General features: G+C 43.9%; 1 protein-coding gene across 4 annotated transcripts in view; it reads right to left on the bottom strand.

Moving 5' to 3' along the window:
• Positions 1–4,447: 4,447 nt before the first annotated feature.
• LOC311062415 (glucocorticoid-induced transcript 1 protein-like) overlaps positions 4,448–13,242 on the bottom strand; it is a 40,639-nt gene continuing 31,844 nt past the window's right edge. For 2 of the 4 annotated variants that reach the window (XM_084081436.1, XM_084081438.1), the window contains 5 exons: positions 9,168–9,353; positions 8,479–8,631; positions 6,928–7,138; positions 6,555–6,675; positions 4,449–4,944 (listed from right to left, as the gene is read on the bottom strand). In XM_084081436.1, the coding sequence (XP_083937562.1) occupies positions 4,662–4,944; positions 6,555–6,675; positions 6,928–7,138; positions 8,479–8,631; positions 9,168–9,353 (954 nt within the window). In that variant the 3' untranslated portion in view covers positions 4,449–4,661. Of the gene's footprint in view, positions 4,945–6,216; positions 6,288–6,549; positions 6,676–6,927; positions 7,139–8,478; positions 8,632–9,167; positions 9,354–13,242 lie in introns of those variants that run through there. The other 2 variants (XM_084081437.1, XM_084081439.1) reach the window with 2 other exon arrangements.

Below are 13,242 nucleotides of genomic sequence, written 5' to 3'. Positions count from 1 at the left end.
GGGGGGGGGGGGGGTGGTGATGTGGTGGTGATCTAAAACGTGGAATGTTTTTGGGGGCAGAGTCTGAAATGGAGGGAGGGGGAAGTTAATTGGAATAAAATGATACAGTATATGACCACCAATTGAAACTCGTCTGTCAAGCTGCAGATATTATTTGTATATTTATGGACATACATTCCAGATTACCTGAGTATTGGATTCCCAGTGAAATACCTGAAACGAGGCCAGATCTGTACGCTGTACGTTTAGCCAGACAACTATTCCACAATATCCCAATGCTACAGTACTGGAACTACACCTCCTGAATGCTATATAGTATTGAACTACACCTCCTTAAATTCAGGATCCTCTTTACTCCCGGATAATTTTCAGAGCTTCCGTTGCTCCAGACTGTATGATGGAAACATTTAAACATTGTGGGAGGCAACAGTCTGGCTTGTGAGACTACCGTTTTGTGCAACAAATTGTGGCCAAGTTGATCGTTTTCCATTTTTTGTCCGATTTTTACTTCCGATCGCATTCTTAGTTTGTTGTTGTTTGTCTTTAAAGAGAGGGTTCAGAAACGTGACCTGGATATTGTAAACATAATCCTACAGCAGTTTCCTTCCTGTTAAAACGTTCATAACACAGCAATACACAGTTGATTATTTTTTTCCGACTTCATTTTTTCTTAAACAAGCGTTTTTTTCTTTTCTTTTCATAGAGATATATGTGTATATACTTATAGAGAGCTTATTCATACTGTGGCTGCTGGAACAGAACACAAAACACATAATTTAATCTTAAACATACTACCAGTTTTTTTTTTTCTTTAAATGCATGCCCCCCCACCCCACCCCACCCCGCCCCCAGCCCCTCCCCTAATCCCTCCCAGTCGACAGTAGCCTGTTCCAAATCCTCCTTTATGGCTGAATGAAGGCGGCACTGGAACGCCGCCGATGATTGGAGCCTTTTTCTTTAATACGGAAATAGCCTCGTTCTCAGCCTTCACTCATCTCAGAGGAGAAAAGCCTTTCAAACAATCACAACACTCGTTTCATTCACGGAGAATGTAAACAGATTTGTAAGAACACTCGACCGGCTAGGTCTTGCCCAGCGTGATATGGAACAGGGTGCAAGGCGAAAAAAAAAAACAACGCTTCGATGTCAGATCACAGATCATAATTTTTTGCCTTGCACCCTGTTCCATGTTAAAGGTAGCTCTCCACCAAATAGACATACTACAGATTACTACAGAGTGGCAGTCGAATGAAGTCGGCAGGCTGAAAACCCACCTCTTCAGGAAACGCTACCCTGACCCTTCCTCTTAGCATTGCCTACTTCTTGTCAATTAGTTGTACGAGCTCTTGTTTTATTGGATCTTGTTTATTTGATACACTTATTTTGTTTTAGCTCTTGCTCGTTTGATTTTCCTATTTGTCTCATCTGTTTAATAAAGTAGGTAGCTGATATATTGCACTTTTACCTTAGCGCTACGTACGCTCTTAGTTGCTTGTTTTAGAAGAGAATGCACTTAAGACTGGTGATTAGTAGTTTCGTTCCCTACCTATGTTGAATGCACTTATTGTAAGTCGCTTTGGATAAAAGTGTCTGCTAAATGACTGTGATGTAATGTAAAGTGGGGAGATCAGTCGGTTGGAAGGTGGGTAAAAACAAGTTGAATGCACCGACAGACATGCAAAAAATAGCCTATGGCTTGACTAGCATACTCGTCGGCTTTCGCGACAGTGTACCCGCCGCCCATTCAACAGCAGATTTTAGGCAACAGACACTTTCCAACATTTACTGCCGCCGACGTCGGTGTGACGGAGAGCTACCTTTAAAGAAAAAGGCTCCCAGTTGCCTCCCAGTGCCTTCTTCATTCAGTTATATGTGTGTCTTGCTCCTGAGACGCACCGGTCCGGACCCAGAACCAGCCTGATTTTAGGCTGGAGGCCGCGGTGGAACCATCCCTTTAAAATCGTCCTTTATAACATGTGAGAGAGCGAGGGCTTCTGTCCCCGCAAAGAACTGTGCCAAACAAATATGCAGTGTGCCACACAAACTAAAACACGTGGAGATGTCCTAGAGGGTTGTTCCCAAAGGAGGCGGAGAAATCCAATGCAAAAAAAAATAAACAAATTGAGGAGGCAGACCACCGCACAATGCAAAAGAATAGTACTAATGCCTTCAAACAACTATTTAGACAACTTTTGTTTAAGCAAACACACTCTCAATCTGCAAACCCATTTGGTTTAACCCATTAAGACCTGAGGCGATTCTTAAAAAATGTCTTCTAAATCCTAAATCGAGTGCCGCGCTATGAGCTTGTAGATCTGCTATTTTTGAATAGCCAAAGAAATCTAAAGTGACACAGATGCGTTCCAGGTCTTAATGTTGTTTTTTTTTAGAAAGGGCGAAAAGAAAGAAAGAAAAGTCGATTTGGCTCCTCCCCTTTCTTAGTCCACTTCCTCCCGGGTGCTTCTGTGTTTATTCCCACGGCTCAGTAATCGGTGCTGCATGGAATTGAAGCTCTCTTCCGGGGTTCTCTCTCAGCCTGCTGGTTCCTATTAACACATTAAGACCTGAGGCGATTCTTAAAGATTTTCTAAATCCTAAGTTTTTCGGGAAAAAATATTTAAAAAAATCATTTTCACGTTTTTTCAAAAATAGCAGATCTACAAACTCATAGCACGGCACAGAGTGCCGCGCTATGAGCTTGTAGATCTGCTATTTTTGAATAGCCAAAGAAATCTAAAGTGACACAGATGCGTTCCAGGTCTTAATGACTGCCTGAGATTAAAACATTGTTTTTCATCCCCATGCCAGCATTTTTTTTACCTTAAATTGACGATCTTTGGAGGAAGCCGTGGCGGAAGCCGTGGCGGAAGCCACGGAAGTGAACAAAGCCGGAACAACAGAGCAACACTTTTTTTTTACCGCGATCGGCCATTTTGTTGCGTTCAGTATGGCTCGTTTTCACACAAAAAAAGAAGAAATCCGAGCTAGTTGTGTTTTTCTACAAATCCTTACACAGGAGTGATGTGTTTTGGGATGACCTCACACCCATCCATTCCTTCTCAGAGTCAAGGGGTCATTTTTAAGTTGTGTTAGAGTGCCCTCCTGTGGAAGAAAAGTCGCAATATAATATAATCTCAATACAAGTGAATGAGGTTTTGGAAGGACTTTAGACTTGATTTAATTACCTTAGTAAACCTTTTCATAAACACTTTGTTTTCCATGGCTTAAAGTTTAAAGGTTGTTAATAAAGGCTGTTTGAAGGCATTACAATTATTCTTTCTGCATTGTACAGTGGTCTCCCTCCTCGATTTAAGAAATATGCAGGACAGAACATTAACCACTCAAACCCTCCAAACTACGCCGTACGTCCCAATAGCGGAAAATAGCCGATCTACAAGCTCACGACACATGGCGTCACCAAAGACAACGGGAAAGCAAGACTCCCACACACTTTTTTTCAAACACTTTCAAAGATTTTTCTAAAAATGTTCAACTAATAGCAGATGTACAAGCTCGCGCCGTGTGGCACGAAGTGAGCTTGTAGATCTCTTGTAGATCTCTTTGTAGATCTGAGCTTGTAGATCTCTTGTAGATCTCTTTGTAGATCTGAGCTTGTAGATCTCAACGCACGGTGGAGTTTGTAGACCGGCTACTTTCGCTCCGGATGCTCGCCAAATCTATTTTCGCCGAAAGTTGGCCAATCAGAACAGGACGCTAGGGTTCATGTGGTTAAAGGCGGCTACGTCTTTGTGATTGTTTGTCATTGTCGTTGTTCTCGTTGTTGTTGTTGTTTGTGTTGTTGTTGTTGTTGTTGTTAGGACATTGTTGCTACGTCATGCAGAGACAGACAGAGAGAGAAAGACAGAGAGTGATCAGATCAGATCGTTACGACTATGAGAACTAATTGTACTTATTTTCACAGGTTGTGGGTTTGATTCCCAAACGCTACGACTCGATAAAAGGAGAGACAGAGAACCTGATTTGGGACGATCTGCTCAGGAGGAGGTTCTTTATCTACAGAAACCCACAGAACTTACACTTTCAATATCGTCTCTGTCGGGTGGAAACCTCATATATCCAAAACTCTAACTTTTCAGGATTCCAATTCAAAAGCATCAAAAGTAGCAGATCTACAAGCTCGAAACGCGGCGCGAAGCGACGCGTTTCGAGCTTGTAGATCTGCTGCTTTTGATGCTTTTGTGTGACTCTGTAGTATGATCAACTAGGGCGTTAATTTACGAAAAGAATAAGGCGAAAAGTTAGTATATGGAGATAAGAGGTTTCTGTTGGACAGCGATGACTTTCAATAGGTTTCTGAAATAGCGGGAAAAAAAGGTTTCAGGTTCTGGAGGAAGGTTCTGACTTAGAACCGTTCATAGTCGAAATGAGCCGAGAGAGAGAGAGAGAGAGAGAGAGAGAGAGAGAGAGAGAGAGAGAGAGAGAGAGAGAGAGAGAGAGAGAGAGAGAGAGAGAGAGAGAGAGAGAGAGAGAGAGAGGGTGGGGTTGGAGGCGGGCCGTGGGGGGTTGATTGGTGGGCGTTGGGTGGGTGGGTGGGTCAGTGGGTGGTGGTGGGTGGGTGGGTTGGTGGGTGGGTGGGTGGGTGTTTTGTTTTAAAGTAGCGTTATTCGCAGACAGGGCAGAGGCCAGCTCTGCGGGGGGTTTTAGCTGATGGCCAGGCTGTCTGTCTGGACCAGCGGAGTCTCTGGGGGGCTGCCAGGCTCCTCGGGGGGGTCCTCTGTGCTGGTGCTGGCGGAGGCTCCTCCTCGCGCCTCCTCGGAGCCTTCCTCCTCCTCCTCCTCCTCGTCGGGCTCGGAGGGCGGGGCGAGGAGGTGCATGGCGCCGGGCAGCCTGACGGGGCAGAACGCTGAGCCGGTGGGGATGAAGTTCACCTTGTTCTTATCTGGACACGAGAAGAGCACCGACGAAGAGCTGGACTGTCTGGAACTGAGAGAGAGAGAGAGAGAGAGACAGAGAGACAGAGAGACAGACAGAGAGACAGAGAGAGAGAGAGACAGAGAGACAGAGAGACAGACAGAGAGATAGAGAGACAGAGAGACAGACAGAGAGACAGAGAGACAGACAGAGAGACAGAGAGAGAGAGAGAGAGAGACAGAGACAGATAGACAGAGAGCTTGTGAGCTGTTGTGACAGGAGAAGGATGTCCAATGGAATATAAGCACCGTTAGGACTACACTTTAACCGTTATATTATGCTTTGGATTTTTTTTTTTTAATCATGAACATTTATGCAAATCTTTGAATATATATTTTTTAAAGCCAACTAATTTAAACCCTCCATAAAAACGGGAGGGCTAAAATCCTTGATTTAGCGATGAAATATGCAGGTTTTTTATGTGATTTTATGCAGTTGCGGAATATGCGGAGTATGCGGAATATGCGTAAATATATGCCAAAAAAAAATGCGATGAGATACGCATATTATGCGATGCGATGCCCCCTTTTTGGAAAAAAAAGTGTGCATAATCGTGTTTTTCTGGTCATCAACTAATCTGGTCTTCAACTACCGGTAATCATATTTGTATTCCTGTAAATAGAACTACTGCACATACCAACAGAGCAAGTACCTTTAAATACATCTGAAAGACTGCTGCTGCATGTATTTAGCGTAAAAAGGGCTGCTACGCGTCTCAAACGTTTTATATATATATATATATATTTTTTTTTTATATGAGTGAATGCAAAATCGTTAATTTCTTTCAAAAGCTACCATGTTAGCCTTCCTTACATGTAAATATAGAACCATTTCTAACAGAAAACGCAAAAATGTTTGTGGTTTTGTAAATTAGCTCTAATTGTGATTGCTTACACATTTCTTTTTTTCCTTTTACTTGTACATCTTTTAGTTTTGATTGTCTTATTTCACACTTGCTCACACCAATGAAGCCCCATTGAATTGCATTGAAGTGCACTGAAGTGAACTGAATTGAACTGAACTAAATTGAATTGAATTGCATTGCGCGAGTCGGGTTGCGGTGGAAACACTTCCAGCATAGAGCTCCAGACTTCCCTTTCCAGAGCAACATTAGCCCCTTCATCCTGGAGAATCCCAAGGCGTTCCAAGGCCAGAGTGGAGATATAATCCCCCCATCTGGTCCTTGGTCTGCCAGGGGTCTCAGAATTTCATTGCATGGCATTGAACTGAAAAGAGAGAACACCATAATGTGTTTCCCACTAGCAGCGCGCTCAGCTCAGCAGCTGTGAACAGAGCTGAGTGCAGACCCATACCTGGTCAGTGTGATGTGAACAGAGCTGAGTGCAGACCCATACCTGGTCAGTGTGATGTGAACAGAGCTGAGTGCAGACCCATGCCTGGTCAGTGTGATGTGAACAGAGCTGAGTGCAGACCCATGCCTGGTCAGTGTGATGTGAACAGAGCTGAGTGCAGACCCATGCCTGGTCAGTGTGATGTGAACAGAGCTGAGTGCAGACCCATACCTGGTCAGTGTTGTGTGATGTGAACAGAGTTGAGTGCAGACTCATACCTGGTCAGTGTTGTGTGATGTGAACAGAGTTGAGTGCAGAGCCATACAGTACCTGGTCTCCTCGAAGGCTTTGATCTTCTCACAGCCCTCTGGGGGCTCGCGCTTGAACATGTAGGTGTTGTTGGGTTTGGGCGACGAGGCGAACTTGGGCAGAGGTGAGCTGCTTCCACTGTCTGTGTGTCAGAGAGAGAGAGAGAGAGAGAGAGAGAGAGACACAGAGTTTTACAAGTGTAAAATCAGTCATTAAGACGCCATCACGGCCCGCCAAAATACATTTTAGTCGACTAAATCAACTGGATATTTAGTCGACTAAAACTAGACAAAAACTAAAACATTTCAGGTGACTAAAACATGACTAAAACTAAATGGAATTTTAAACTGGCTGGGTGTTATGTGGGTGCTAGCTAGCTGGGTGCATGCGGTACCTTTGTCCCGGTCGTAGAGCAGGTCCTCTGTGGAGTAGGGGCTGCCGTCGTGTGAGCCCTGTGGGCAGGCGGGGGAGGGGCAGGGCGACAGGCTGGAGCAGCTGCTGGAGCGTCCCGGTGCTGAGGGGGTCTGTGTGTCCACGCTCTGTGTGCTGCTGCTACGATGCTGGGGCCGGAAGGGAGCCCGCCGGCCGTCTGGGACCTCCAGGGCCTACGGAGAGGAGAGCCACACACACACACACACACACACACACACATACAGAGACACACACACACACACACACGTTAGTCCGATAATTGCCGGTTTTGACCGTTTTTTTATGACAAAGACCGGAAAAAATTAATCTCTCCGGACATCCTGACCAGTTGACAATGACACAGCAGTTCATTAATTATCACCGCAAATCAGGCACATTTCAAATCATCTGCTTTGCAAGCTCTCTCTCTCTCTCTCTTGCACGCGTGCGCTCCCTCGCTCTTTCTTTCTCTCTCTCTTAACATGTGTGTGTGTTTCTGGGAGAGAGAGAGCGAGAGAGCGAAAGAAAGAAAGAGTGTGTCACACGCTGTTAAATTACACCTATTTCCTGTTAATAATAACCAGTGTAAAATGTGCTGCATTTGGAGGTAAATGGGAGACACTTTATTGTGAAGGGATGACTGGAAGAAGAGAGTTGTTGTTGCTGCTGCGTAGTTGTTGCAATATATTATAACTGTGGTCTGCACGACAGTCAGACAGAGACCGCGGTCTGGTTAGATTATATAAAGTTGTGTATTTAACAGTCAGTCACAAGTTGTCTCATTACTAGAGTTAGAATATGTCACAGACACTAGGCTATTACAAGGGCACATGTGAGTAAAGTTGGCAAGTTGCCCTTCTGCAGTTTAACAACAATGCAAGTTGAAGATGAAACATCCAACACAGATGCGTAAATACGCTTCAGAACAGCTATAGGCTACTGCAACTGTGGCATCCAGATGAAACCCGACGTTAATCATAATCGTGGACCTATTTTTAACTCTATGAGGGGGACACGTTAAAACGTTACCACTTTGAACTGAATAGCTCTATGAGGAGACGACAAGATTCTCACAACTCATCAACTTTCCCACGGCTGTCCCAACTAGACGCACGGACGATATCCACTGCCTAACTATACAGTATAACCTCCTGTGAGTGAGTAGTGGTCTATAATTTATTGCCCTAACAGGTCAGCTGAGCCACATTATGAAGGATTAATCTGAAATGGCCAATTTTGTGCAGTGCCCTTTGATTAGAAAATGCGTTCAAACGCAAATGATTATTGAGAAATCATTGAGCACGCAGAGACGCAGCATGCGCAAATGGTAATGTAGGTAATTAATGTATTTAGTGCAAGATGACCCTGCTATATCAAATTTGTATAAATTGTAATATTATAAATTTTGGTTTGTTTCCATTCCTATTATTCCCTTGTAATTGTAGTTATCAGCTGCCTTTGCCAGCTATTCATTTTCTTTAATTTGTTCCCAGTATGTTTCAGCCCCCCCGGACCCCCGGACCCCCGTACGCACCTTCAGCTCCTCCTTCTCCCCGTTGTCTCTGATGAAGACCTTCTCCAGCTCGTGGTTGATGCCCTCCATGCTGCTGGGAACCCGCGAGATGGAGGGCTTTGGCACCGTGATGTTGGACAGCGGCATCTGGGCCGACTTAGACATGGAAACCTGCTGCAAAGCAGAGACACAACATGAGTTAGTATTCACCTTAACATAGCAGCATTCATGTTAATGATAATTATTAGAGATGCACGATATTGGAATGGGACCGATATCCATAATGCAAGGTCAAATCGGCCGATACCGATTATTATCATCATAATCATTTGTATGCTAATCCTTTGTGGTATTTTTTCGTAGGGAAGGGCAGCATTTATAGGGTTAGGTGTCTTGCTCAGGGACACTTTGACACAGACACGGGTGGTGAACCAGGGACCTTCTGGTAGGCATACATGTTAGCATAGTAACAATCCAAGCAGGGAGGCACTGGGTCCCATTATTAGAGTCTTTGGTACGACGCGGCCGGAGATCGAACCCCGACATCCCAGTCTCAGGGCAAGACACTCTAACCACAAGGCCACTGAGCTGGTCACAACCAGAGGGGTTAGTCTGATCAAGGGGTTAAAATGATCAAATACAGAGAGATGTGTGACTGTTCACCCCAAAAAAACATCTCTAGAACTCTCTAGTGGGAGATGATGTCCCACCTGAATGTGGTTCACACTGGAGGAGAAGTTGTTGTTGTTGTTGTTAGTGGTGGTGGTGGTGGTGTTGGGGAGGGTGTTGTAGGTGAGGGGTCCGTACTGCAGGGGGGACAGACGCTCCTTGTTGTCCTTACTGTGACGTCCTCCCTGCTTGCTGCGCTGCAGCTGCTGCCTGAGCCTGGAGATCTGCTGTGGAGAGAGAGACATCATGTTACTATAATGATACATCATACCAGGAGCCTGGAGATCTGCTGGAGAGAGACAACACACGTGTTGCTTAATTACTAAGGACTCTGTCAGACTCTGTTTTGGCACAAGCACGTATAAATGTGTGTGTATGTGTGTGTGTGTGTGTGTGTGTGTGTGTGTGTGTGTGTGTGTGTGTGTGTGTGTGTGTGTGTGTGTGTGTGTGTGTGTGTGTGTGTGTGTGTGTGTGTGTGTGTGTGTGTGTGTGTGTTCAATTCTAGTGTACGCATTACAAATACCTACAAATGGATATAGAGCACTTGAATTGGGTTTGCTGTGTCCTAGTCTAACCACTGGGTGTCACTGTTCCCTAAGGTGTTGTATGGTGTACTTCCTGTAGTAGTCCATGTGGAGGGCAAAGACCTGGAGGAAACAGCCACTAGCTCACTGTTCCATAGACCAATAATCTATGTGGGGGCCCTTGACATAAACATGTTTGAGAAACCACTGAAGTAAGATGGCAGTAACATCACACAGGGTCAATTAGGACTATTATTATTATATTGTAGATACAGATAACGACATGGTATTGAATGACACTCCTATCTTCTTGTATCAGTTCTTAGCCTCTCTGTTGTTTGTTTTTATTTTTCAAAAATAGCAGATCTACAAGCTCGTAGCGCAGCACTCGCCACCCCACTTTGAGAACGAATGGCTTAAGTTGTAATTGTAAATGGGAAAGTGTTTTGGAGTTATGCTGGAGAGAGAAGTAAATATAAGCACGTGAACACAAACATGTTCAGACATAATCCCTTCCTGTTCATGTAATCTCATTCTGGTTTATAGACCAATCTATAGGCATTTAGCAGAGACTCTCATCCAGAGTGACTTACAATAAGATAGATAAACACATACTGTACATCACATACTCAGTAAGCTAGGAACCTATAGCATCTGTCTAAACAATATACAATCCAAATAATAATCTGTACATTGAAACAATAGGATACCAGGTAAACAATGAACCTATAGCATCTGTTTAAATAACACGCTAACATCTAAATTGCATTTTTAACAGTGTGGTCAAGAAAAAACTATTTAATTTTTAACAAATTAACAAAAGCATGAGAGTGCATGTTGGTCATAATTAGGTCAGTTGCTGGCATTAATTGATCAGAAGGTGGCTGGCTATCAGGCTTAGCCCTTTACATCTGTAATGGTATACAGTACAGTGAGTGTGAGACTAGGACTGTCACAATCACAATTGTCACAATTAATTGTCACTCAAACAATTGCAATTAACAATTTAATTGTGTGCTTGGCCATTGAACATTGGAACATATGGAGCCTTTTAGGCTTTGTAAAATAAAAAAAATGCACAGGACAGATATGAAATGGCAGAACTACAAGCTTACTACGCGTCACAAAGTGACACGTAAGCTTGTAGATCTGCAATTTCTTCTTTTTTTTTAATATTTGAAAATGTGTGAAAATCTTTCAACATGGAAACGATTATGCAAACATAATTGCGTTTAGACGACACACCCTGACAGACAGACAGACAGACAGACAGACAGACAGGCAGCTGTCTCTGGTTCACCATGGAATGAGGGGAAGTGAGACAGGATGAGAGAGAGAGAGAGACGGGCAGATAGAAACTGACAGAGAGGGGTGTGTGTGTGTGTGTGTGTGTGTGTGTGTGTGTGTGTGTGTGTGTGTGTGTGTGTGTGTGTGTGTGTGTGTGTGTGTGTGTGTGTGTGTGTGTGTGTGTGTGTGTGTGTGTGTGTCGCGCGCAGGATACCACTCCTCTACTATGTCCCAGTGGCCCAAGAACATGTCCACACATGTCCCCCACTGTGCGTGTGTGTGTGTGTGTGTGTGTGTGTGTGTGTGTGTGTGTGTCGCGCGCAGGATACCACTCCTCTACTATGTCCCAGTGGCCCAGAACATGTCCACACATGTCCCCCACTGTGTGTGTGTGTGCGTGTGTGTGTGTGTGTGTGTGTGTGTGTGTGTGTGTGTGTGTGTACGTACAATATTTTCCTCTGAGATGTACTGTATGAGATGCAGTGAACTAGGAAGTATTGACAAAATAAAATATGGACAAACTCATGTAAAAGTACATTACAGTCATTTAGCAGACGCTTTTATCCAAAGAGACTTACAATAAGTGCATTCAACATAGGTAGGGAACTAAACTACTAATCACCAGAAGTCTGAAGTACATTTTCTGCAAAAACAAGCAACCAAGAGTATACCTAGCGCTAAGGTCAAAGTGCAATATATCAGCTACTTACTTTTTTAAACAGATGAGACAAAATAGCAAAATCAAGGGTTAGGGTTAGATTTAAAGTATACGCCAACATTGTACAGTACTTGAGTAAATGTACTTTAGCTACTTGCTACCACTGGGTGTGAGCAGGACTGTTACTGGAACCAGTGGATCCAGAACATGTCCATACATGTCCATCCATACATGTCCATACATGTCCATACATGTCCCCCAGTCACTGTGCTGTGTGACACACACAACCTGCACCTTGCACCCCAAGTCTGCTCATTATAACACATTCTATACTGGAAGGCATACTGTGTCATTTTAGATCTTTAGATATAACCATTATTTTATACTTCGGGCTGTTCAAAAATAGCAGATCTACAAGCTGAGCATTAGGAGCTTTGCTTCCTAATGTTGTTTAAACCAGTGGTTCTACAATATGTTCATGTCAACCCCAGATTAATATGTATTTGTTGACGGACCCCCCCCCCCCCCGAAATATAATATTTCAGAAATATTCAAAATATTTCATACTTTCTTTCAAGATGTTTTGACAATAGCAGATCAGCAAGTGTGTGTGTTCAAGGTTCAACTTTATTGTCAACAATACCATTTACAAGTAAAAGGCACGTGGAATTCATTGTGCGCTAAAAACCAACACAGCAGCTACAGTCTCAGGAATACCACGTTCAAATCTCAATGTCAAAGTGGTGTGTGTGTGTGTGTGTGTGTGTGTGTGTGTGTGTGTGTGTGTGTGTGTGTGTGTGTGTGTGTGTGTGTGTGTGTGTGTGTGTGTGTGTGTGCGTGCGTGCGTGTGTTTCTCTTGGTCGTGTTGTTCTCACAGACAGGGTTGATCGTTTCTCTCTCTACAAACTCCGGCAACACTGCACCTTGCACCCAGAGGACTCCCCTCTTTATTTGGTGTTTGGCCCAGGTGGGGGTGGTTATATGTCTTAACCCAGCGGTTCCCAAACCTTTTTTGGTCGTGACCCAGAAGAGAAATGTGATTTCTTTCCGGGACCCAAACTTGTGAGTTGTTGTGAGCTTGTAGATCTGCTATTTTTTAAAATGTATTTTTTAATAGAATTTCGTTTTTTTTTATGAATAATTGTGAGAAAACAAAAAAAAAAATTGAAAATCTTTTGAAAAATATTAATATATATATGTTTTATGAGAAGTAAAAAAACGATATTTGCTTGCGAGTCAAAACCCACTGTGACTCGCAAGTGCCTTAACCTGACCTCAAAACCACACCCACCTGGGCGCGAAACACCTGGGAAAGAGAGAGACAGTCCATCACGTCGCACCCAGCCCTGTTGTGTCCTGTTCTCTCCAGAGTGTCTTTACTATAGCAACACAACAGCAGGTCAAACAAACACTTATCAAAGACAGCTCTGTCTCCACCGGCTGACACACGAGCTGCTGTCTTTACACAGTGGAACCTGTTGATGCTAAACCTGAGAGCTTTGGTTTCACCGTTCACTCCTCACTTCTCAGCCTACGTCACGTTACATCCTGTATTAGCTATTCAAAAACAGCAGATGGCTATTCAAAAATAGCAGATATACAAGCTCATAGCGCGGCACCGAGTGCCGCGCTATGAGCTTGTAGATC

This window comes from Gymnoscopelus microlampas (assembly GCF_963454915.1).
Source record: "Gymnoscopelus microlampas genome assembly, chromosome: 15".
In the NCBI taxonomy this organism is placed as follows: domain Eukaryota; kingdom Metazoa; phylum Chordata; class Actinopteri; order Myctophiformes; family Myctophidae; genus Gymnoscopelus; species Gymnoscopelus microlampas.
The sequence above is the reverse complement of the archived record's forward strand: the minus strand, read 5'-3'. Positions and strand labels throughout refer to the sequence as shown.